This window comes from Gracilinanus agilis, chromosome 5, assembly GCF_016433145.1.
Source record: "Gracilinanus agilis isolate LMUSP501 chromosome 5, AgileGrace, whole genome shotgun sequence".
NCBI lineage: Eukaryota > Metazoa > Chordata > Mammalia > Didelphimorphia > Didelphidae > Gracilinanus > Gracilinanus agilis.
In genome coordinates, this window is record NC_058134.1 from 264,898,307 (window position 1) to 264,925,476 (window position 27,170).

General features: G+C 37.9%; 1 protein-coding gene and 1 non-coding gene across 3 annotated transcripts in view; both read right to left on the bottom strand.

Annotated features, from left to right (window-relative positions):
* Nucleotides 1-295: 295 nt before the first annotated feature.
* Nucleotides 296-27,170, bottom strand: part of LGR5 (leucine rich repeat containing G protein-coupled receptor 5) — a 207,275-nt gene continuing 180,400 nt past the window's right edge. The window contains exons 12-19 of one of the 2 annotated variants that reach the window (XM_044679732.1): nt 23,808-23,873; nt 21,642-21,713; nt 17,110-17,181; nt 15,768-15,893; nt 14,845-14,990; nt 10,964-11,047; nt 8,069-9,157; nt 296-483 (exon numbers count right to left, since the gene is read on the bottom strand). In XM_044679732.1, the coding sequence (XP_044535667.1) occupies nt 8,070-9,157; nt 10,964-11,047; nt 14,845-14,990; nt 15,768-15,893; nt 17,110-17,181; nt 21,642-21,713; nt 23,808-23,873 (1,654 nt within the window). In that variant the 3' untranslated portion in view covers nt 296-483; nt 8,069. Of the gene's footprint in view, nt 484-7,355; nt 9,158-10,963; nt 11,048-14,844; nt 14,991-15,767; nt 15,894-17,109; nt 17,182-21,641; nt 21,714-23,807; nt 23,874-27,170 lie in introns of those variants that run through there. The other variant, XM_044679731.1, reaches the window with a different exon arrangement.
* Nucleotides 20,872-20,994, bottom strand: LOC123250812. Its single transcript, XR_006506447.1, has one exon. It is a non-coding gene; the product is annotated as a small nucleolar RNA SNORA17 (small nucleolar RNA).

Sequence of the window (27,170 nt, forward strand, 5' to 3'; positions counted from 1 at the left end):
AGCAGCATCAGCAGCAGCAGCATCAGCAGCATCATCAGCAGCAGCAGCAGCATCAGCAGCATCATCATCATCAGCAGCAGCAGCATCTGCATCTGCATCTGCATCATCATCATCTCCTTCTCCTTCTCCTCTTTCTTCTCCTTCTTTTCCTCCTCCTCGTCCTCCTCCTTCCTCCTCCTCCTCGTCCTCGTCCTCCTTCCTCCTCCTCCTCGTCCTCGTCCTCCTCGTCCTCGTCCTCGTCCTCGTCCTCCTCCTCCTCCTCCTCCTTCTTCTTCTTCTTCTAGCCTGTCTTCACTATGTACCTCTCTTCTTTTTCTCCAAAGTTTGGGAGGTATCTGCCCTCTTTCTTTTTATCTTGCTCCTTTTTTTAGAAATTGTATTTTGGGGCCTCATTTGCAGTTAGTCTAAGGGGGCCTGGTATCAATTCAGTATGACCAGGAGGGGTACTTATATAAACTGGTCCCATCTTCTTCACTTGAAAACCTGTGTTTGAATATTTAAGGAGGAGTGTTAAAAGTATTTTCTTAATTTTTAGGCTTGATTCTTGATAAGATTTACACAATCGTTTTATGCCAGAAGTTTATGCCAAAAATTCCTTTCAAATTATAAACAGGCTTTGCTTTTTCAAGGAAATTAATCTGCATTTTATTCTGGAGTTTGTACTATTAGCTGCTATATATACTTTGGGGGGCAAGAGGGAAGCTTATTGGGAAGGGAAGTTGAAGAGATTCCACTGATGTTGTTAACAAAGAGTCAAGGAAGGATTGTGCCATAGCAAGTCACTTTACTTCTGAGAACCTCATTATCCTTACCTGTAAAATGGGGATAATTCTAGTACCTATTACACCTACCTTTTCCTGGAATTCAAATGTGATTCTGTGGCACTATCCACACATTGTTACTTTTCAGGTGCTATGTAAATGTCAGTTATTACTATTGAAACGTGATTTGTAGTTAATTATCCATGATCCTTGTGGGTTGGGGGGGGGCACTACAGAATTCTGTAACTTGGTACTGCTGCTTCCAAAAAAGACTCTTCAGGGCTTTACTTGCCCAAGTCCACTATGCAGATTAAGACTGAATAGCAAAGTTGATAGCAGGTAAAAGCTTCAGTAGCTATCAAAGCCTTGAGAGGTTGCTGTGACAATCACAGAAAAAGGGAAAATTTTGCAGGCAATTAATTGTCTGCATGGAGAATCTGGGACTTCCCCATTATCCTATTATGAGTCTTAAAGAAAAAAAATGTCAAATTTTGATCCATTATTGTATGGTCATCTGATCAGAATTGTCTACATGGAGATGTTGTGACTATTATTTCAATATGAGTCTTTAAGGATTGGATTTAAAATCTGGGTATGTGTCCTTATCAATGTCATTGGATAGTCTACATAACATCTACTTATTTAGGATTCGCTGGATGTCTTTATAAGACTTGCATATTTATGAATTAAAGATGGTCCTTGAAATATTTATTTAAAAGAATTGTCTCCCCATAATTCTTTTGTTACTCTTTAAAAGGATTTTTTTCCTCAGAGAGAAATGCTTTCTAAGAGTAAAAGAAAGCATTGGAAGAGAATTTAAAGAACTCTGTCTTTAGCTGTGGCCATCTGGCATCCAAATATTTCCACTGGGCATCCCGACAGTGCATTCTACTGATGGGCAGCTCTAGTCCGAACCTTCTTGCTTTATGCTTAGGTGATGCCTCTCTTCCTGTGACTTCCCTTCTTTACTCTAGTTCTGCTCTTTGGCCAGACCAAATCTATCCTCTGTTCTGTTTAATAGTTTTTAAACTACTTTAAGACAGCAATCATGTCAACAAACTTAGAAGAAGGTCCCTTTGGGATACTTTATGGGAACACATGGACCAGAGTCCCACAGGATGAGAAGGTGTGAGTGAGTTGTCCTCTGCACCACTGCGGACAGAGTGTCCATATGGATGAAATCAGTCACCAAAATGCCAAAGTATCCCATTACTTCTTAATTTTCTCCTCTCTAGACTAAATATTCCTGGTTTCTTTAACTGTATTGACATGGTTTCCTTGGTTTCCTCAGCTGTGTGATGCTAGATTTAGAATCAGTTCAAATCTGGCCTCAGATACTTCCTTGCTGTGACCTTAGGTGCCACTTAACCCTTTCTGCCTCAGTTACCCCATCTGTAAAGTGGGAAAAAACCTGTACCTGCCTCTCAGAATTGTTGTGAGGATAAAATGAGATAATATATACAAATAGCTTTACAAACCCTACCTAAGTGTTACCTATCATTGTTATCATTATTATGGTGTCTAGACCTGATATCCCCTGGACTACCTTCTTATAGTCTGTCTTAATTGTCAATATTGTGTTTAAATTGTAGTGATCAGCACCAAGTGGAACTGTCCAAATGTGTGTGTTCTAAAGTGCTTCTCCAGTTGGTCATATCTATTTTTCACTGGAGCCTTCCTACCCAGAAAGAGTCTTGCCAAGATGCAAGTCAGAGCTGAAACACTCTTTATCCTACACAGTAGGTTCTCTGAATCAGAACTGATAAGAACTTTCCTTGATGAATGAGGCTGTGTGGAATCAGTTAGACATTTTCAGGACCATCTCTTTTATGTGGAGTTAATAAAATGCTATGATTAATAAAATCATCAGAGCATATAACCTGAGTGGAGGGAAACATCATAATAATATCATTTAGATTTTTGATTCTCCACAAATTGACAAAGATTATTGCAAGTTTAATGACCTAGAGGGAGGAGATCTCTTTTATCTGCAAAGTTGAACCATAAACTAAAATTTTGGTATATTAAAGAACTGGAGGAATTCCATGTGAACTGGAACAACCTCCAGGAATTGATGCAGAATGAAAGGAGCAGATCCAGGAGAACATTGTACACAGAGACAGATACACTGTGGTACAATTGAACATAACGGACTTCTCTACTAGCAACAATGCAAGGATCCAGAGCAAGGCTGAGGGACTTATGAGAAAGAAAACTAGCCACATTCAGAGGAAGAACTGTGGGAGGAGAAACACAGAAGAAAAACAACTGCATGAACACATGGGCTGTTGGGGATATTATTGGGGATGAAGACACTAAATGATAACTCTAGTCCAACTATCAATAATATGGAATTAGGTCTTGATCAATGATACGTGTAAAACCCAGTGGAATTGAGTGTCAGCTAAGGGGGGTTAGGGAGGATTGGGGGAGAGGGAAAGAACATGAAATATGTAACTAGGGGAAAATATTCAAAATAAAAAAATAATTTCAAAGTGAAAAAAAAAAGAATAAGAACAAAGTTAATGAGGTCAAAATGAGTTCCTTTTTGCCTATTCAGCTCTCAAATTCTCATGCTGGTTACCAGTCCCTGGGGCCAGAAGCAATGACAAGATAAACAAAAGAAATAGGTCAGCTATAACTTTCCAGATATTAGAATTTCTGTAGTTCCAAATGAAAAGAAAATCACAGCATTTTTTCATTCACTATTTTGTTTTTCTTTTTTGGTAAAATTATGTTAAAAGATTTTTTTATTGTTCATGAAAACCTGCCCTCTTTGTATGAGGACTCTAAGAAATCATTCACATTTATCTTTATCACAAACAGTGAACATCTACTTTAAATTCTCCCATAAAAAAATAACCCAATGCAAAGAGAACCATTTGTTGTTTGGTAAGAAAGATCAGTGGAGAAGGTAAAGAAACAAACAGAAAGATGGCAAGCTTATTAGTTTAATTGGCAGAATTTGGCTACATTTGAGGTTTCAAAATATTATGCCTTTCCTTTTCTTCCAGTTTGTTGTTGCTCAGTTGTTTTGTCATGTCTGACTCTTCATGACCCTGTTTGGGGTTTTCTTGGCAAAGATATTGGACTGGTTTGCCATTTCCACCTTCAGCTCATTTTACATATGAGGAAATTGAGGTAGACAGGGTTAGGTGACTTGTCCAGGGTCAACCAACTAGGAAGCATCTGGGGCCTGATTTGAATTCAAGATGAATCTTTCTAGCTCCAGGCCTGGCACTCAATCTACAATACCACCTAGCTGCCTTTCTTCCAAAAGGGAGTGTAATGCAATGGAAAGAGTGTCAGATTTTGAGTTCCAGGACCCAAGTTCACATTTTTCTTCTGCCACCATGTTACCTTGAGTCTGCTGTCACTTAACTTGTCTGATCTGTAAAATGAAGGGATTGGACTAGATGATATTTAAGATTCTTTCCGGTTCAAAATCTATGACCCAATGATAAAAAGAAAAAAAATTTTAATGAAATTTATTTAGCATTTTCAAATTTACCAAGCACTTTAATTAATATCTGAGCTTGGAACAGCCCTGCAAGGTAGATGCCATGTCTATTATTATCCTCAGTTTACAGATAAGAAACTGAGTCTCGGGGAGGTTGATGAACATTTCTGTTGACATATAGCCAAGAGGAAGAAGGAGACAGGGATTTTCTGACACTGAGTTTGGCATTCTGTCTATAAAACATGCTTTTGTCCTACCTAGTCAAAGTTTTCCACATTAAAAACCACTCTTTTGTTGACAAATGCCACCATTTATGAAAGCATCATAATTCAAATGTTTCATTTTAGAGGATTTGTTGGAGCTTGGCTACCAATGAGGATGACAGTTGTTCTCTTCCTAAGTCAATGGACCTTGAGGAGCAGAGAACAAAGACTTTAGGGATTACGGGAGAGCTGTCTCCAAGTACTCAAGGACTTTCCTGTAGAAAGAAAGTGGATTAAATTTGTTCTTTCTAGCCGTGTAGGGCAGAAGTACTATCAATAAGGTAGGAGCTGCAGTTAAGTGGAGTTAGTCTTAGTGTAAGGGAAAATGGAGTGTCAAGAGTTAGAGCTATCCAAAGGTGGAATGAGTTGATTCATTAGATACTTTATTCTAATGGCAACTGTCCTGACTTTGGTCTTACCACTGGTTTTTAATGACTTTAGAAAAGAGAGTGAAGCTGATGACAACTTGGACCCCCTGAAATCCAGTTCAAATTCACGGGCAAGTCAAGACTTCACTCTGTGAGGTCATGAGTCCCTTTTGAAATGAAGGTTGAAAAACAAAGACACAATACATACACACATAAGTATAAACGAAATAAACTAGGTGGGAGCCAGATACCGAAATGCCTTCAATGGCAGTTAAGAAATCACATTTTTGTCCTACTAATATTTTGAGGTGGAAGAGAGAATGAGGTTGGCGACTTTGTACAATTCTATCTCATTTAAACCCAATTCATTCACCAGTCAAGATATCACCCTTGTGACACTGTTGGTCCTCTTCAAAAAATGAAGGATGAACAACAGTTCAAATCCTCGAAATCAATGGTAGATTTCGAGGATGGGCTAAATGATTGCTAATTGGGGATGTTGTAAGAAGGGACTTTTGTTCAGGTACAAGGTGGACTAGAAGGCCTCAGAGGTCCATTCTAACTCAAGAGATCCAGTGATTCCATAAACCGGAATAAAAAAAAATAGTTTCAAATAAAGGCAAGCCAAATAACTGACTCTACTACGTGAGATCATTGTGGTTATCTCTCAATAGAATCAGGCTGAAACATGAGGTTTTTCCCTGAATGAGACTGGTGAGATGAATAGTGCATTGCTCAGGCAAGAAGTATTGATTCTAGAGATACCGCTAAGCCAGGTAAAAAATGATCAGCTCCTTCTCTGCATTTTTTTTTTCCCTGTCAGCCTCTACTGAATAGAAGAGGAGGAGGAATCATTGCTGAGGGATTATTTTTTCCTTTTTTACTCCCCCCCCCCTTTTTTTTGGCTAATGGCCTCCCTGGGCTTAATAAATGAATACTAGACCCTCAAGGATTTCTGACTTGTTTGCTTCCGAGAGATCATTAGCTCCCCTTGATCTCTTGGCTGATGGGAGTTTGAAAGAGAACAGTATGTTTTTTTTCCTCCTGTGGGATTGGAGAATCATATGCCTTCATGCTTTGGCCTTGCCATGGTCACATAATGAAATTGCTTGAAAGGAGGAATTTACAGAAGTACTTTGGCTGGACATGTTGAGTCTTTAATAGTCTTATTTGCCATTTAGCCTTGTGTTTTTAATTGTGGGTCTTTCCCTACCCCCCCTCTCATTGTTAAAGCATCCTAAGACCCAGGAAGGTCCTGGTGACAAAAACCCAATCACCACTAATAATGATGACCTTCAGTAACCTAGTGACAGAGTGGCCTATGAACCATAATTAGATCAGGGCAGCAGCAGCAACATTCTAAGAGATGGCAAAGATATTTCTGTTTGATGCTGTGAAAGACCTATTTCACAAGTCATGTCCTAAATACTTACAGCACTGGGGTTTCCAGTTTCCAGTTGGCTTGGTGTGAGATAACACCGTTCATAGCAACCGTCCTTAAACACCAATAAATAAGAGACCGTACATCTGCTTTTGTGGTCCATGATAGAGCTGAAATGCTCTTGGCTTTCAGTCTTCCATTTTATTACAAATTCCTTTTATTTCTTATACCAGTAGAAAAGCAAGTATGTAACCTATTTACAGGCACTACACATTTACATATATTATATACATATAATAAATTTAGGAAAATAATTGGCCAGGAAATGGAATATCTAAGTAGTAAGCTGCAACTGTACATGGTTTATTGTTGTGTCCCTTATGATTATTGTATCATATTGTCATAATAAATACAGTTCTATATTTACAAATCTTATAAAAAAATCTCATAAATGTATTTTTTTCAATTCCAAATTAAAACATCTGATCAAAATATTTCAAACATGCTTATAAAAATAAACCCACCCAGTGGCTATTTGTTTTGGATGCCTGGTGGACTAATAACATTCTGATAAAAGAAGCTATGAATTAATCTTTCAACTTCCCGTGCTTTATTATTTTGCTTCTCAAAACATTTTACACATGTATTAAATATAGAAAATTGGAGAAGGAATGCCACTGATATCAAGCAGCGCAGCCTGGATGGAATGCAGCTAATAATCAAGCTAAGTAAATAGGGGATAATGTATCCATGGAGCCAAAGGGGTGTCAGGACTCGTTCTCTAGCTTCATGTTGTCTTACTGCCATAGCTTCTAGAGTTAGAAAGTTTGAGATTCTCATGTAGACTGATTTAATGTACGTCACCTTTCCTCATATGCCTGTGATCGCCTGATTGATATAGTCTTTAGCTAAAAATACCCTTCCAACCCGACTGCCCTCTCCCCCCGCCCCCCAAACTATTTGTTGGTATTTTTACGGATGTCCATTGCCGGCAATGAACTTTGCTCCTAAAATCCCAGATCTGGGCACCAGGGAGTTAAAGATGAATGGAGCCAGTCAGAAACCAGCTTTCCTTTATTTTCTTGACAATAATTTGAGTTCATTTAGCCTTAGGTCTATCATCTGGAGGGTGAACTGGCTTTTAAAAGAGAAACTAGCGCCTGAAAAGGTAAAAGAGAATGATGTATAAAATAGCCTCCAAATGTGATCATTCTAATAACATCCTCCCCAGGCAGATTAATGATCTGAAAGAACCCTGTTGTAGGTAGGAAAGGCAAAAGGGAGACAAAGCTCTCTGTGCATAAATCTGGAGAATCAAATTACTCTTTGTTATATCTTATGCTCAGTAATAAAGATGATTTTTCAACTTCTTTTCTCCAACCCACTTCAACCACGCTTTAGAGGATTTTAGGGTTTATGGAACCCAATCTGTGGGCAAATGTCTTCTTTTAAAACTCTTTGTGGATGAGCTTAGGGAGAAATAGATTAAAATTAAGGAGAATCCTTGAAGAGGGATTCACTTTTCTCTTTGTGGTGTACTGGTTGAAAATCACCCATTTGTTGATAAAAGCAATCAAATTGGCATTCTGAGATGCCTTCACACTCACTTTTCATCCCAAATTGTCAGTCGATCTGTAATTTTTTTTTCCTCACACTGGTTGAGGGGAGATTTTTTTTTTTTTTTTGATCAAGAACTAAGTTCAACTCTTTTTAGTTACCACCTCTCAGGAGCATGGAACAGTCATGAGGAACACCGCACTCCTGTCCCTGTCCCATCTTTCCCTCTGGGGTTTGCAAATTTTGTAAACATTTTCTCTTTATGTCTTGCAACTCACATTAGAGACAAGGAACAAATGTCACGGACGAAAGACGCCGACTTTCTGTCATTGGATAAGATGATGGCCCTCTTGAACAAGAAGTCAGGTCATAAGAGCTGTTGCTCCTGGCAAAGGTGACCAGGGCTTGGGTTGAATCACAGGACTGTTTCTCGACATCTTCTGAGTTGATAGAGATCAGACTTGGGTGTTTTGCTCTTCTCCACAAGAATGTTTGCTTTCGGAAGTTCCCCATGTCTTCCTTGAAATTGGGATTGAAGAGAATATAGAGGAGAGGGTTGAGACACGCAGGGAGTGGGACGATCACCAAGAGAATAAACTTGATCACTTCAGGACTGATGAATGTGAGGTTTAGCAGAGAGGAAAAGGACAAGAAGGCCACGGGGCAATAAAGAATGCAATTGGTGAAGAGTAAAAGAGCCACATGCTTTACCATTGCACAGTCCCAAATAGTTTCTAGTTCTCCCTTTTCCAAACTGCAGTAGAGCTTAGTATAGGTGATGATCATCACAAGGAAGCAGAGGGAATTGAGCAAGACCAGAGCCACCATATAACTGGTAGTGCTGGGCTCCCCAAAAGGCAGGGGCAAGCACAGGGGAGACACACTATATTCGTTGCCACAGAGCAGGGGAATCGTCGCGATGGTCAGGGCCAACAGAAAGCAAAGCACAACTATTGCTTTCACACTGGAGAAAGATGCTTTGCTTTCAAATTTTGCAGAACATTTTACAGAGAACCCACGCTCAAGGGCTGCCAGAGTAAGTAGGAAAACAGACGTCTCGGAAGCAAAAATGGACAGAAAGCCAGTGATTTGGCAACCTATTCCACTCTCCCACCATGCCCCATATTGAGCAAAGCTGCCAAAAGTTAATGCATCGACACTAGCCAAAACACCACTGGAGACACCCATTAGGGTGTTTACCACAGCTATCAATCCAATTAAAAGTTTTATAGAGGAAATATACAGCGGAGATCTGAAGATCGTTGAGGTCACGAAAGCATTACAGACGAAAGCCAAAAACGCAATGGTCCACACTCCAATTCTGATTAACCAGCTACCAAATAGATGTTCGCATGGTTTGAAGGGCCCTGAAAAGGCAAGGGAGACATTGAAAAAAGTTGATAAAGTGGAGATCTGAAGTTATATTATACACAGATTATATCGTCTAGAATCAGACGGCAAGTCAATCGCAAAGAACCAGGACTAAAATACAGATCCCCGGAGTCTTTGTTCAGGGCTTCTTCCCCTATACCTCTCTCTTCAAAAGTTTAAAGGTTGGACTCATGCAGAGTCCAGGAGAGCAGAACCAGCAGGATATTGTAGACAACAAGAGCAATATTGTAAATCCGATCCACTGTGAAAAGACTTAACTGTTTTGATCAAGGCAATCAATCCAAGACAATCCCAAAGAACCCAAGCTGAAAACTGCTCCCCTCCTCCAGAGAGAGAGCTGATGAACACTGAATGCAGATTGAAGCATACTTTTATTTCAAAAAATTTTTTATTTAAAAAAGTTTCTTTTTCATCTTTCTTTCTGTGTTTTCTTTTGCAACATGGCTAATATGGAAATATATTTTGCATAACTTCACATGTACGATTGATATCAAATTGTCTTTCCAAGGAGGGAGGAGGGAAAAAATGTGAAATTCAAAAGGGAGAATGAAAAGAATGCTTCAAAAAATGAAAATTTTTAACTGTGTGACCCTGGGCAAGTCACTTAACCCCCACTGCCCAGCCCTTACTAGTCTTCTGCCTTGGAACCAATACACAGTATTGACTCTAAGGCAGAAGGTAAGGGTTTTAACAAAAATGAAAAATTTGTACATGTATTTGGGAAATATTTAATGAAATATGGAAACATTTTTTAAAAAGTTTGATGGTTGGAGGACTAACCATTCCAGGTTAATTTTTCTTTTTTAAAAAAATGTAAAAAGACCCTTTCCTTCTGTTTTAGAATGGATATTAAATATTGATTCCAAGTCAGAAGAGTAGTAAGAGCCAGGCAATGCAAGTCAAATGAGTTGCTCAGGGTCATACAACTAGGAAGTGTCTGAGGCCAGTTTTGAAGCTGGGACCTCCTTTCTCCAGACCTGGCTCTCTATTTATTGAGCTGCCTAACTGCCTCTGATAATGTTACCTTATATAAGTAGTAAGCTACAAGTAGAGTGGAATTCTACTACAGCACATAAAATCCAAGTTAACATTTGATGCTTTGGAAAGAGAAACAAAGTAGTCTTTTAGTGCATCATGTCAACAAATACTAAATGCACAGTATTTGTTAAGTCTCTTTAAGTGTCTATTTTCCTCTCAGGAAGGAATACTACTACTACTACTACTAACTACTAATAAATAATAATAATAATAATAATAATAATAATAGTATTTACATAGCACTTTGAGGGTTGTAAAACATTTGACCAACGTTAGCTCATTTTATCCTCATAAGAACCCTGGGAGGTAGAGGCTATTAGTACTCCCATTTTATCAATAGGGAAACTGAGGCAGACAGAACTCAAATGACTTGTCTATAGTCACATAGTTTGTAAGAGTCTGAGACTGGATTTGATCTCCAGTCTTCCTGACTCTAAATCCAGCACTTTATCAATATTTTTTCTCTAGGGACCAATTACTAAATAGATTATTTGGAAAGTGACATAAACTGCTTAAAAATAGCTTTTGTATAAACGCATGGATCAACAACTAGTTTAATGTTCAGCTGTGATTATCTTAAAAATGCTTTTTTATATGATCAACTACTGAGCCACTATTAACCTGCGTCAAAAGACATCCTATCACTTAATTGACAAAAAGGGCTCCTGAAGGTAATTTGGGGGACCAACTGGAGTTCTTCTCTATCAAAACTATGTCAGGGTCATGTTCCTATAATTTCTTACCTGGAGGTGGTGAACACTGCACTAAATGATGGACTTTTGTGTCTTCTTCAAAGTCAAGGAGGAAATCCTCTAAGTCACGTTCGTCTGTATGGGAGAAAAGTTCCTGAGAGTTTAGTTGAGCAATCCCTTCTTTTGGGGTTAAGATCATGAGGAGATGGAGCACGAGTCCTCTTATTCTCTCTTCTTTCCACTCCCTTCTAGAAATGTAAGCATGTCATAAACACTATCTCATTTGATCCTCACAATAATCCTGGGAGGTAAGGACTATTGCCATTTTACAGATGAAGAAACTGAGACAGACAGAGATTAAGTAACTTGCCCAGAAAATATCTCAGGAAGGGCTTGAATTGGGGTCTTCCTCACTCCAGGTCTAGCTCTCTATCCAATGTGTTACCTATTTGCCTCTAGGTGATTTTAAAAAGTAATTTATATCCTTTCTTATTTTTATTTATTTAAAATTTTTGTTTTCTATTCTGAGGCAGAATAGTGGCAAAGACTAGGCAACTGGGGTTAAGTGACTTGCCCAGGAAACTAGGAAATGCCTTAGGTCAGATTTGAACCCATGTCCTCCTGACTCCCAATTTTACACTCTATCCACTATGCTACCTAGATGCTCCTAAAAGCAGTTTAAGTTATATGTATGTATAATATTTTCTAGTGTCAAAAAAGTAGGTGAATGGTTAGAGACCAGAAGGGAAGATTTCTTTTTTTCTCTTTTTTTAAAAACTCAAATTTTGATTTTAGAGCAACGGTCGGCAACCTTTTTGGCCATGAGAGCCATAAATGCCTGCGGAAGGAGGAGGATGGAGGTGGAAGGCGCTGGAATATGGGGTGGGGGCTGAAGGGCCCCCTGGGGCACATCCTTGGGGCTCTGCCCAGACTAGCTGGTTGGGAGGTGGAACCAGATATGGCTAGAGAGCTATACGTTGCCAACCCCTGGTTTAGAGGGTCAGAGATTTAGAGCTAATATGGATATTAAAGGTCATAGAGTCTAACTCTCTCATTTTAAAGATGAGTGAACATAGGCTTAGAGAGATCAAATGACTTTCCCAGGGTTACTCAACAAGTAAATGTCTGAGGTACAATCCCAATTCAGGTCTTCCTGACTCTAAATCCAGCTCTCTTTCTGCTATAGAGTAGTAGCTAGACAGCCTGGCATCAGGAAAACCCAAGTTCAAATCCAGTCTACTCTTCCTAGCTGTGTGACCTTGAACAAGTCACCTAACCTCTATCTGCCTCAAGGGCATCCTATGTGACACAGCTAGTTAGTATGGTGGACAGAGTGCCAGGTTTGGAACTGGGAAAACCCGAGTTCAAAGCATGCCTCAGATGTATTAGCTTTAGAATCCTGGAAAAGTCATTGCACCTCTGTTTGCCCAGTTTTCTCAATTGAAAATGTAGATAGAGGGCATCTGTGTGGCTCAGTGGATTGAGAGCCAGGCATAGGATGGGAGGTCCTAGGTTCAAATCTGGCCTCGGATACTTCCTAGCTGGGTGACCCTGGGCAAGTCACTTAACCCCCATTGCCTACCCCTTACCACTCTTCTGCCTTGGAACCAACACATAGTATTGATCCTAACATGGAAGGTAAGGGTTTAAAAAAAAAAAAGAAAATGGGGATAATAACAGCATCTATTTCCTAGGGTTCTTGGAAGGATCAAATGAAATAATTAATTGTAAAGTGGCTAGCATAGCATTAGGCACATAGTAGGTATTATATAGATATTAGCTATTATTATTCTGATACCTTTCTTGATTCCTCTTATTGTAGCAATTATCTCATATTTACTTAAGTTTTTATATATTATATCCTCTGGTTAGATATCAACTCCTTGAAGATAGAGACAGCTTTTTATTTTTGCCTTTGCGTTTCCCAGTGGCTGGCAAAATGCTTTAAACATGGCAGACACTCATTGAATAAACATTTTTTTGAATTTAATGAGTCAACAATCAAAAGCATTGAGCTAAATGCTAGAGAGTACATGGAAAGGCCAAAATGATCCCTTCCCTTAAGAAGCTCTCATTCTGGTGGGGCAGCTGGGTAGCTCAGTGGATTGAAAGCCAGGCCTAGAGACAGGAGGTCCTAGGTTCAAATCCGACCTCAGACACTTCGCAGCTGTGTGACCCTGGGCAAGTCACTTGACCCACATTGCCTACCCTTTACCATCTTCTGCCTGGGAACCAATACATAGTACTGATTCTAAAGTGGAAGGTAAGGGTTTTAAAAAGAAGCTCTCATTCTAGTGGGGGAGACACATGTAGGGTAAATTGGAGCTCATCTCAGAGGAAAGATCTTAAGTCTTCCAAATTTCTTTGTCTTTCCAATGAAAAATGCTAAATTTGCCTCATTGCAACTTCCACCCATAATTCCTAGCTCTGTCCTTTGGGATCAAGTCTTCCATGTGATAATCCTTGAAGACAGCCATCATCTCTCCCCCACAAATCTTATTTTCTGTAGGCTTAGCATTCCCAGTTTCTTCAGCTGGTTCTGACCTGGCATGATCTCAAAGGCTCTCAATTTCCCCTCGTTTCTCGATGTCCTTCCTAAAATTCTGTGCTCAGAAACCATCACAAAATTCCAGATGTGCCCAGAGCAGCAAACAGTGACACTTTGTTGTCGTAGGATTATGGTGAGTTTAACGCCCTCGGCAAACCATTTAAGTATTTGGTGCTTGGATTTATAGCCAACTACAAAATTGGAAGTTCAGTGCCTCAATATAATCAATAGAGCAGACTTGAGCCTTGCCATTTTTTTGAGTTGGATTCATTAAAAATTAAATGACTCTCCTGAGAAAATTAAATGATACGCTCCTGAGAAAAAAGGGAATCTCCAATTTTAGGATGAAAAGATGGAGGATCAAAAAAGAGTGATGATCATAGGAGCAAGTACACCCATCATCTACAGATTGCTTGGGAATCAGAGGTACTACAGAGGGTCTTGTAACGTAGAAACCAAGTCATTTTTGAGTTTGTGCTGACTTGCAAAGCTATTACTAGAAAGAAAAGTAGTTGGTGTCTGTGGCTTCTCTCAGATGCCACAGGTATGGTGTGAGGTGTACTGCCTTCAATTTAATGAATGTCTTTCTCTCATCAAGGAACACCACATACTTCATTACAGACATTATCTCATTTCCTGCTGTTCATGTTTGAGTGGGAGAACGGAGGTAGGCTATGTTTTAATCAGCTGACTTAGGAACCAAGATGGCAAAACTTCTGTGGTACAACTGACATCAGAAGTCTTAACTGGCTTCCCCTGTCTGTAGGAGACAGATGATGAAAACAAATGAGGAAAGCATGTTCCAGAAAGGTAAAGTAAACACAACCCACCTGGAGAGGGTCATTTTAAAGTCTGTGGAAACCTTTTATGAGAGGTTGCTTTGTAATCTGCAGGGAAGACAACGGACAATGCAACTTTTTGGCCAGAGGGATTTAAGCTAAATGTGAAGAATTCCCCTACAGCAAAGAGTAGGTATTAGAATGGATTCCCAAGAAAATGGTACAGCTTAGGTATGAATCTGGAGGTTGATAAGGAAGTGGTTTTTGTTGTTCAGTTGTTTAAGTAATGTCTGACTCTTTGTGACCCCATTTGGGTTTTTTCTTGGCAGAGATACTGGCGTGGTTTGTTATTTCCTTCTCTAGTTCATGTTACAGAAGAAGAAACCAAGGCAAACGGGGTTAAGTGACTTGCCCAAGGTCACCCAGCTAGTAAGTGTCTGAAGCCCGATTTGAACTCAGGAAGATGAATCGTCCTGACTCCAGGCTTGGTGCTCTATCTACTGAATCGCCTAGCTAGCTGCCCATGGAAGAGGTGGACTAGGTGAATTTTCAAAATTCTTTTTTTTTTCTTCTAGTTTTGTGAGTAAGAAGGGAATTGTTCTTACCTTGGAAATGCAACATCCCAACATCTTTCTTGGGAAATTCGTCAACACTACTATTGTCCCCTTTATTCCACTGATTAGAAATTTTGTGGAGGGTTTCACAGGCCCCAAATGCACAGCACTGGTAAGCATAAGGCATTTCCATTAACCTGTGGATGAAAGAACAAAAGCAACCCCCCCCAAAAAAATACCATCACACCTAAGGAAACATATGGTGAGTTGATTTTTTTCTCCTTAAAATATTCTTAGGTGATTTCTTCATTAGGGTTCTGTGTGCTCCATTTTGAAGAGCACCCCCTTCTCATTTAGGTATAAATTGATTTCATAATTTAAAAAAAACCCATAACAGAGGTAGGCAAGCTTCATACAATGGGTAGAAGGAATATCATGGGTAGAAAGAAGGTCTTGGAATCAGAATAAGCCCATGGTTGAAGTTCTGCCTCTGGAACATGCAAACTGTGTGTTCATCGGCAAGTCATTTAACTTGTGAATGTTCCAAGCAAATCTCTACAACTATAAATTCGAGAGGGGTCACTAATCATAATCGGTGGATTGTGGAGAATCGCCACGTGTTGATTAAATCCTGGCTATTGCTTGCTACCTTTGTAGCCTTTGCAAAGGAAAATCTAGCGGAATTGAAAAATTGTCCAAATTTGCCCCCAAATTTGTGAAGTGATTATTGTTTAATTATATGCACTAGCTTTAATTGATGCCTTTCAGATAGAATTCCATGGAACTCTTTTGATTCTATAAGACCTGGAGAAAGATGCTCTAACATCTCCCTTTCCTGTCCCAACACCCCACCCAGGATCTGAAATACATTTCTGAAAGGTTCCATGACCTCATGAATTTTAAGAACTGCCCTTATACGTCTATTATTTCACAAGAACACAAATGCATCTTATTAATTTTAATGACAAACTCACTTGAGTTCTGGAAAGTTTTCAGATGATATCAGACTCTGCAAAGCATGATTTCCTGTTAATTTTAAGTGAGTTAAACCATGTAACCCAGTCACAGGAAAAGACGACAGAAGGTTGGATGATAGATCCCTGCATAACATCAAACAGAAATTAGCTTTTTTAGTCTCTACTTGCATAGAAAGTTTATGTTAAAAAAAACGACTTAAAGATTATTATTCTCCTCAATAAAAATCTCCTAAGTAGGGCCCCATTTAATTGGAAACCGCTTGAGGAATCTTTTCATATATTATACCCACATACTTTAATGTATACAACAGTAAATATAACCATTTGGGCTTTAGTTCCCAGTGACCTTTCCACTTAAAATTACAATTGTGAAAGAAAGCAGTCTCATTTCCATCCAAGGACCAAGTTCTATATTCATTTCCCTTTGCCCTGTAAGTACAGACAAGGTGGTGCAGATTTGTATGTCTCAATTGGAGATTGGTACTGCCCAATGGGACGATGATAATATAAGAGAGAAAAGGACCAGCTTGTTCTCCTCCTTCTGCCTTTCTTCTTCTACCTTCCTGATTGACGGTAGGGGAGGAAGGAGATAGGAAAGAAACAATACATCAATCAATAAATATTTGTCAAGTATGTCTTCTATGGGCCCTGTAGGTCTTGACTTTTGTCTTGCCATTGTTCTTGGATGACTCTGAAGACAGCAAGGCTGATGACTTTGCTCAGCTCAGCCTCACTTAAATCCAATTATGCTTAAGTCAAAAGACATCAGTGATAACATTTTTGTTCTCTTGAAGTGTGATAGACGACAGCTAACAATCCACCCCCTCCTATCAACCTTGTTAGGTGTTGGTGATACAAATATAAAGAATGAATTGATCCCTTCTTGTTGGAAAGCAAAAAGGATAAAAAGGTAGATGGGAGGTTGTGAGGAAAATGGAGTGAGGGCAAGAATGATTTGATTTTTTCACTCAACAACACAGAATGAAAATAAAGCACTCCAGAAATGAATGGGATGTTAATTTCATTTCATTCTACCATTTTGAATTTTTCAGATCATCTCAAAAACCTATCCTTATTACTTAGCTTTCTTTTAACTATCTTTTCAAAGGGCCCGTGATGTGTCCTTTGAAAGGACTGATGTATCCTTCAGGAGCACTTCTTGGAGACAGATAGTTAATGCAGATTGTGGAATGGACTCATATTATGGCTAGTATTGCTTTTTGGGTTGTGTGCAATACAAGTTAGAGCTGCCATTGGATCAACCAGAATTTTTATGGACTATACGGCCCCAAATTATTACTATCTATGCAACAAAAGAAGAATGAAATACAATACTTACAGCTTTATCAGAGAAGGCAAAGAGGAGAATGCATTAGAGTGAATAGTAACAATTTTGTTCCAAGCTAGATCCCTATAAAAAAGGAAATAGAAAAATTATGTAAACTCTTCTCATTAAGCTTGAAAAAACACCCTAGTGTTCTCCCCAAGAATGAATGCGTGAAATTACATCTAAGTACAGTGTCTGGCACATAGTAGGTGCTTAATAATATTTATTGATGAATTGGTTTTTTTGCTCATGTATTTTTTTTTTACTCTAAAGAGTAAGTACTCAGTAATTTAGAGTCTAGAAGAAGATAGCAAAGGTTAAAAGAATTCAGCTCAATTCGGCAAGCATTTATTAATGTGGTTAAACATTTATGTGCAAGTGAGAAACAGTATCAAGTGAGTAGAAAAGCCAAGCTCTGGAAACTAAAGAGATGTGGCTTAAAGTTTCTAATGGATGTGGATTGTTGTAGCTTGGGCAAGTCATTTAACTTTTTCTTTTAAAATTTATTAATACTGCCCCCCACTTCTGTCTTAGTAGCAACTCCAAGACAGAAGGGGAAGAGCTAGGCAAATAGAGTTAAGTGACTTGCCCCAAGTCACAGGGTGGGGAAGTATGAAGCCAGATTTGAACCCAGGTCCTCTTGCCTCCAGGGGTGGTACTCTAACCACTGAGCTACCTAGCTGTCCCTATTTAATTTCTGAATCAACTTTCTACTATTAGAAGCTAAAATCAGTTGCTGATTTATATTGGTAGAGGGAGTTTTCCTATAGAGAGTAACATTTATCAATGAAATCTCAGACTTGTCGTCCCTTCTCTTCTCCCCAAATATTCTGGGTGTTATGCCAAACATTGGAGATTTTGACAAAAATGAAATAGGGAGTTTATGCTCTATATTCCAATACATCATATTCACAGATTAAGTAAATGCAAAGTTATTTAATGGAGGAGAAACTGTTAATAACGGATGAAATCAGGAAAGACCTTATGGAGGCTCTTGAGTTGTACCTTGAAAGAAGCTAGAGATTCTCAGAGATGGGGGGTAAGGAGGAATGCATTCTAGTGTAATGGGTTTAATTCAAGAAACCCGTTGATTCTCCTTAAAATACATGGGTGACATGTTTGTCCTTGTTCTTTCCAGACGCTAGTTCAGTGGCCAATGAGACTTGGCATTGCAGATGGTCCCTTGGCATGTCCCTGCCACAGCCCCCTCTCCACAGACCTTTATCCCAACAGTATTAGGCTACTAAATCAAGAAAAGCCACCCTCAAATTTGGTCTCAGACACTTCCCAGCTGTGTGACCCTGGGCAAGTCACTTGACCCCCATTGCCCACCCTTACCTCCACCTAGGTAATACAGAGAAGCTAAGGGTTTAAAAAGAAAAGAAAAGAAAAGCCACCCACTTAGTACACTTTAGAAAAGGATTGATTCTGTCTTCTCTTTCATACTCTTCCCCATTCTTTACATGATTTGGTGAATCTCTGTCCTATTTCTCTTTCTCTGGATATTTGGGGAGGAAGAAAGGGACAAGTCTATGATTTCATTGATAACTGTAACTCTCAGCAAGAAAACTCCCTCTACCAATAAGATGAACAAGTTCAAAAGGGAAGTTAGGTGGCTCAGTGGATGGAGTGCCAGACCTGGAGTCTTACTCTCTTCTTACTTTCCTACTGTCCTGGACAATTCTCTAAGACTGTTTAAAGGCAAAGAAGGTGATGAAACTGCATTGATAGAGGGAGTTTCCTCATTAGGGAGTTCCCTAAGTCAATGAGATTATTGGTCCAGCTCCTTCCTTTCAATTGACAGGCCATTCAGTTTGAAACTACCAATCTTCTGGGGGCATCATCTCCAGAGGAACAAAGAGAAAGAGTTATAATTAATAGAAAAATAGTACCTCACTTATTCCTTTAGAAAATCTACTTGGAGACAGCTAGGCAACACAGCAGATAGAGTACCTGGCTTAGAGGTAAGAGGATTTGGGTTCAAATCTGGCCTCAGACACTTTCTAGCTGGGTGACCCTTCGCAAGTCACTGAACCCCAATTGTCTAGCCCTTGTTACTCTTCTGTATTAAAATTGATACTAACGTAAGAGTTAAAATAATAAAAATAGAAAATCCAGATGATGGTCTTGCAGAGATTAAAGTCAACCACATTTTTGCAAGGGAGTCATGAATGTGAAGATGTTCGTGCAATTAAATTCTTAACCATATTAGAGGAGTTAAGGCGCAATAATATCCTGTGATAACTTAAAGCCAAATGAATCCGTGCAGCTCTATTTTTTTTTCATATGAGTAACTCCTATATCACTGACATTAGGTAATTTGGAAAACCTTTATAGGTAAGTTTGACTTCTCCTTTGCTAGAGGTGCTAAGCAGCAGAGAAAGGAAATGTTTCTCATTTTTACCTCATTTCATCATTTTTACCATCCAACCTGTGAGGCAGGCATGAAAGGAACAAAGCTGGCTAAAGCAGCCTAATAAAGAGGATGGAAAAACCTACAAATTATATAGTCAGCTCTTGGATAGGGGAGTATTTTTCTTTTAAACTATATTTAAAATAGACATTCTATTTTCTTACTTCCTATTTATTTCTCTATCCATCCATCCGTCCATCTATCTATCCATCCCATCTGTCTATCCATTCATCTATTAATCTATTTACATAGTTATCTATCAAATTAACTATTTATATATTTTTATCTATTTAACTATTTATCTCTTTATTAATAGATATAAAGTATGTCTATGAAGTAATATATATACCTATATATATATATATGTGTGTATATATATAGCTATAAACAAATTTTGTTGTGTGGAATAAAAAAAGATGATGAAAGTGTAAACTCCATAATTTTTAGTTTGTTAAAATGTATGTTACCTTTTAGAAGGTAGCAGCAAAAACCTGTCAGTGTTCCCTTTTGTTATGCTTACAATTACTATTTTTATTAACAATAATAACAACATTAATAAATTATCAGAATTGCATAGTACAGGGGCAGCTAGATGGCTCAGTAGATAGAGCATCAGGCTTAGAGTCTGGAAGACCTGGGTTTAAATCTGGCCTCAGACACTTCCTAGCTGTGTGACCTTAGGCAAGTCACTTAACCCCAGTTGCCTAGCCTTTTCCACTCTTCTGCTGTAGAGTCATCATTTAATGTCAATTCTAAGATAGAAAGTAAGTTAAAAAATGAAAAGGAAAAAGAAAAGAACTGCATAGTATAATGGAGAAAGTTTCAGAGGCATACTGGAGGTGGCTTCTCTGCTCTTGAGAGCTGATTATTAAATTATCTTTGGTGTGAACATTTATACCTCAGGGATGGGCAAACATTACAAAATAAGATTTCATTTATTGTTTTATTGATTGTCTCTAAGCTTAAGAAAGCAATAGAAAAAAATTAATAATGCAGATTAAACTTAAAAGTGTATAATTGTACATTTTTTTTGGAGTGCCAGTTGTTAAAACATTTATCAGCAGAGCCCTGAGAGGTTCTTAAATCTTTTTACTCTCAGAACCATAAATAAATAAGTTACATTTATTTTATATCATATAAATAACAATATAAATAAATAATACAGCTCTTAAAATTATGAAGGAATAAAGGGCTTTGTTTATTTGGGTTATCTATCAATATTTCCTATAGCAAAATATGTACTATCTTCGAAATGGAAACATCTTAGCATTATTACAAAATTTATTTTCACCTCATAGGTCCTATGACAGGGTCTGGAGGAGGCACAGCTTGATGGCACAGTGGATAGAGAGCCAGTTTGAAGTCTGAGGCCAGATTTGAACTCAGGAAGACAAAGCTAAGTCTTCTGAGTCCAGACCCAGCTCTCTATCCCCTGTGCCTGCAGATAATATTAGAAACTGTTGAAAACCAGAAAGCATGGCATAATGGGAAGAATAGTAGCTGCCACAAAAGGCTGTTGTAATCTGCAAAACACTATATAAATGTGAGCTATTGTGATTAAAGGCAGCTTTTAAAAATGGATGAGGACTTTTGTGGTTTTAGAAAAAACAAAACAAAACAAAACAAAACACAACACAAAAACTCACCAAACCAAACAACAACTCAGTAGTAACACAATTACAGTTATTAGTTGACCAAACTACAGAAATAATCTCTAGTAGGACACAGGAGCTGAAGAGCAGAGACAAGTTGGCAGAAAATTCTGGAATGGCCTTTGCAAACCATTTCTTGTCTGCTGCTGCTCATAGTAACTGATCACCACCAATTACCGACTACATAATAAACAAATACTGCAGAAGCCTGAACAACTTTGCCTTTTTCTTGCTTATTAATATTTAACTTCCTTAGACCAGTAGATATTGTGACTGCAAATTCATGACTTCAAATTTAATCCTGGAAATTATCAGCAGGAAAAACAATGTTTATTTTTCATTGGCAAATATATGCTTGGGAGGCCACCCATGAGAGTGGAAAATGAAAAGAAATTCATTTTTTTGGTGGGGGGAGTTGCTTAAAAAAAATGAAAAATCATCGTGGGTGAGGGAGGGAGTCCCCTCTTGCTCATACTCACAGTGAATGAAGCATAATCAGCTGATGGAAAGTGTCTGCCTTAATTTCAGAGATTTCATTATGACGCAGGACGCTGAAATGAGAGTTGAGAGTCTTTCATTTTAAAGATTATCAACATCAGAGAACTTTTAAGTACTTTTGGTTCAAAGAAATAGATCTGAAGCATGACAATAAGGTAGTATGACTGACTTTTATTTAATTTAGGACCATACCTGGTCTTTAGTATTAAAACCAATACTACCCAGCTCCATCCTAGCCTAATTTAAAAGATTTGGATCCTTATTCAACAGATTCCAGTTTCAAAAAATCAACCAAATTAGATTGGATGGAGAGAGGGATAGGGACAGGACCTGTGCTTTCTTTGGTTTTGGGAGCTCGCCAAAAGAAACTTCCTCTACTAATACAGATCAATACCTTCTTTGCAACTTATGGCTTCACAAAGTTGCGTAGGGTACTAAGAACTTCAGTAAATCCTGTAGACTCTCAAATGGAGAGAATGCATGAGAAATGGGTCTCTCTGCCTTTGGCACTATTCCACTATTCCTTTCAACTCACATTTACATAGTTCTTTAAGGTTTTCAAGGCATTTTAAACAACTCTATGAGGTAGGCACCACAGCAATGATTATTCCCATTTTACAGATGAAGGAACTGTAGTCAAGTGATTTGCCCATTATCGTGCAATCTATTATAAATCTTTCATGGGGTTTGAACTCAGAGCTTCTGACCCTAAGTCCAACATGCCTTCCACTGCATCAATAGTATTACTACTTTCAGGGGTATCTGGGTAGCACAATGGATGGAGAGCCAGGCCCAGAGATGGGAGGTCCTGGGTTCAAATCTGATTGCAGACATTTCTTGGCTGTGTGACCCTGGACAAATTACTTAATCCCAGTGCCTAGTCTTACTGCTCTTCTGCCTTAAAAATGAAAGAATGTATTTTGAAATTATTTTCAGATACTTTGAACTAACTCTCTAATACTTTGAAAAAGTACTTCAAGTACTTTCAAAAGAGTTATGCAGAGAGTAAACTTATTCCATTGATGTAACTATGGGTGCAGACACTTTGGCAACTACCGCTGTAGAGATTCCTTTAAGCTGAGGGCAATTGAGAATTCGTTGTATACACACAAATGCACTTAAGTTATTTTCAGAGGGTGGACTTGGTTTTTTTGAATCTATTAGATAGAGATCCAAATCTGCTGAATAAGGCTAAGATTAAGCCGGGAGCATTGGTTTTAATACGAAAGACCAGGTACGATCATAAATTATGACTAGTTTTCCTGAAGTTCTAAAAAAAAAATTTCCAGCGATGGTAACATCACTGGAATACATGTGTCCTTCCCCTACTACCTCCAACACCAGGCAACTCTTACGAGGCGAGATTTCCTTGGCTATTGGCATCATAATTATTATCAACACCATATAAACCATCATTAATTTTAATCAAATTATTACCAACACTAGTTAAATTACTACTACCAGTGGGTAAATTACCATCAACATTGGTTAAAGTGCTATTTACGCCATTATCAGTAGTTAACTCCGATAATTTTACATTAATGCCATTCAAATGATCAGTATAGAAGGAAGAGTTAGTTTCAGTAATAGGAGAGACCTGCCTTCAAATACTGTCTTTGACACAAAAGTTTTTTAATCATAGTTTTTTCTTTAAAAAAAAAAAAAACAAACCTCTTACCTTGCATTAATTCTAAGACAGAAGAGTGATAAGGGCTAGGCAATCGAGGTTACGTGACTTACCCAGAGTCACACAGCTAGGTTGTGTCTTAGAGTAGATTTTGAACCCAGGTCTTCCTGAATCCAAGCCTGATGCTCTCTTCACTGCACTATCTAGCTGCTCCTAACCTTAGTTTTCTCAACAATAAAATGGAGATAATGTAGCAGCTGCCTCCCAGAGTTGTAGAGAGATAATAGACAGAAAGTATGTCACAAACCTTAATGCATTCTATACGTGTTAGCTATCATCATTGCATGGAATGGATGGTGGCATGCTTGGAAGAGAGAAAGCCTGGGATCAGGTATCGCCTAGGTGAGGCACTGAACCACTCAGTGCTCTGGGCAGTTGTCTAAGCCCAGACATCGCAGAGAAGGTGCTCATACATTTTGGTTAAGAGATGATTAGAAGCGGGCTTTTTTCATACACTTACATTTTCTGCAGTTTTTGGCAAACAGAGAAGGAGGGTAAATCTTTTATCAGGTTGTAAGACAGATCCCTGAAAAACAGAAGGAGCAAAAAGACAATATCTGTTACTGTTACGTATTATTTGGAACAAAACACATCTTACTTTCATTTCTTCGAGATGGCATTTTCAAAAGGTAGGCTCTGGATTTTCCACAAAAATGAACCAATGATATATTTGTGGCCATTGATGGATTAAGCTGTAGATTTAACATGTTTCTTGAAAATATTAGCTATTATAGTTCTTTAATCAATGTAAATAATTTGCTTAGTCTAGTTACATTTGATATGTAAATATATCATATTTAATATATTATATTAGAATCTATTTATATATATATATGTGACAATTGCAAGCTTTCTGGCTATTACGTTAGTGAAATGAACTTTGTTAAATTAAATGATCTATGATCTTGCATCTGATCTCAAGGCTTGCTACCTCTCTAGATGAGCGGAATAGTTATTGGGGTAAAAATCAATTGAAAAACTCCAATTTACAACATAGCTCTAATGTGGAAATCAATCATGACAGGGGGTGCGTTGGGGAGACCTCTAGGAAGACTTTAGTCCAAACGCATCAAATTACAGAATAATAGAAACATCTGGACTTATTTATAACATAATATAACTAATCAAAAACAAGCCATGGTAATTTGCACAGACCTTAACAGGGGAAGAAAGGGGAGGAGCAGAGAGAGTGAGAGAGGCAGAGAGAAAGAAAGACAGAGGGAGAAGGAGAGAGAGAGAGAGAGAGAAAGAGGAGAGAGATAGGGGGCAGAGAGAGAAGTAGAGAGAAAGAGAGAGAGAGAAAGAAAAAGAAATATTGATATAAAATTTTTCTTTTATTCTTTAAAACTTATCAATTAATTAGTTCACATATTTTCATGCCTGATTTGAATTCTTAAAACTAAATGGCTATTACATAACTGAAAATTCATGTTTTTAAAAGTCAATTAGGTTTTTTTAAAACTTGCAATATTGTTTTATTTTACTTTTAATTTGCTGAAACAAATGGGATTTACAAAAGAATGGAGTGCATTTCATTACACATGGATGAGTCAAGTGTAAGCTGTTTTGGAAATATGAACTAATAGTCCAGAGATTTTAACTCAAGCTAAATTATGAAACAGAAACTAGAATAAATCACCCCAATATTGTGAACCCCAACAGAACCCAAATAACAGTTTTTTCCCCCAAATTGTGAACTGAACAAATAAAAAAGCAGACATGCCAATAACCATACTGCCCAGTGAGCTAGGTGATAAGATCATAGATTTAGAATTGGAAGAAATCTTAGTTGTCATCTGGTCCAACCATCAATTAATAAGCATCTATTAGGCAATAACTATGGACCAGGCACTATGCTAAGCTCTGGGGAAAAGAAACAAAGTGCTAGGAGCTTAAATTCTAGTAGGGGAGACAATACATCAACAATTAGACTCATATAAGGTACTTACAGAGTTGATGGAGGCTCACCTTAAAATATCTCATTGGGGAGGCAACATAGAAAAAAGATGCATAGAGATACATAGAGATTGATAGAGGGTAGATGGAAGGCTCTAGCAGACAGTGGGATCAGGAGACCTTCTGTAAAAGGTGATGTGTGAGCTGAATTGTGAAGGAAGCCAGGGATTCTAAGAGGTGGCAACCAGAAGGGGAACTATTTCGAGCACTGTGGCCAGGCTTACATACTGCTATACAAATGAGGAAACTGAGATCCAGGAAGATTAAATGATTTGCCCATGGTATTATTATTAAAAGCAGCAGAATCGAGATGTGAACTTGTCTTTTATTTCTATAAAATGTCTATCTATCAATCACAAGCCTCCTTACACACAATTCTCTTGTAGATCAGATCATTCATTCATTCATCAAGCAATGTGTTACATTTTAGACTTTCTACTTAATTTTCTTTCTAAATGAGTAAATTGCAAGTTGTCTAAGGGATTATTAAGGAACAATTAAGAACCTTTGCAAGAACTGTGATTTGTGCCATAGAGTGATGCCTTGTGAATTTTATCCTGGCAGATTTTAAAATGAGGACTGACTGTACATGGTAATGCAATGATATTTTTGGTTTTTTTTCCAAGATAAGAATTCTATACCAATATTTCTAGCTTAAGCATAATTCTACATACTTGATCCAATGAAATAAACCTTAAGTGTCTACTATATGCAGAGAACTACATGGGGTGCTGAGGTTACTAAAACAAAAATGAAAAAGTCTCTGCCCTAAAGGACCTTACTCTGGATGCAGCCATGTGCCATAGCAGACTGAATGCTGGACTTGGAGTTGTAATGAGGAAACTGTCATTCCCAAACCTCACATCCTCATTTGGTTTCCCTGTGTTTATCTGTCAGTCCTTCCCTTGTGAGGTGTGAGAGTGTCCCCAGTTTGTCTGGCATCTAACTATTCCCCTATTCCCAGTATCATCTTTTCAGAGTTGGGAAGAATTGCATTTAAATCCTGCCTCAGAAACTTAGGCAAGTCACATTAGCTCTGTCTGCCTCAGTTAACTTGTCTGTATATTTTTTTGGTAATGATGACAACACTTGCCTCCCAGAGTTGTGAATATAAAATGAGATCATTATAATAATACTATTCTAATACAGATAGCTAGCATTTATAGAGTGCTTTCAGGTTTGCAAAGCACTTTACATATGTTATACAGTTTACCCTCATACCTCTGAGAGGTAGGAGCTATTATTGATCCAGTTTTACAGATGAAGAAACTTTGAGGCAGACGGCAATTAAGTGACTTGCCCAGGCTCACACAGCCAGCTAGTGTCTGAGATTGAGTTTGAACTCAGGGCTTCCTGATTCTTGGTCTAGTATTCTATCTACTGTGCTACCTGGTTGCTTCATATCTATATCTATATCTATATCTATATCTATATCTATATCTATATCTATATCTATATCTATATCTATATCTATATCTATATCTATATCTATATCTATATCTATATCTATATCTATATCTATATCTATATCTATATCTATATCTATATCTATATCTATATCTATATCTATATCTATATCTATATCTATATCTATATCTATATCTATATCTATATCTATATCTATATCTATATCTATATCTATATCTATATCTATATCTATATCTATATCTATATCTATATCTATATCTATATCTATATCTATATCTATATCTATATCTATATCTATATCTATATCTATATCTATATCTATATCTATATCTATATCTATATCTATATCTATATCTATATCTATATCTATATCTATATCTATATCTATATCTATATCTATATCTATATCTATATCTATATCTATATCTATATCTATATC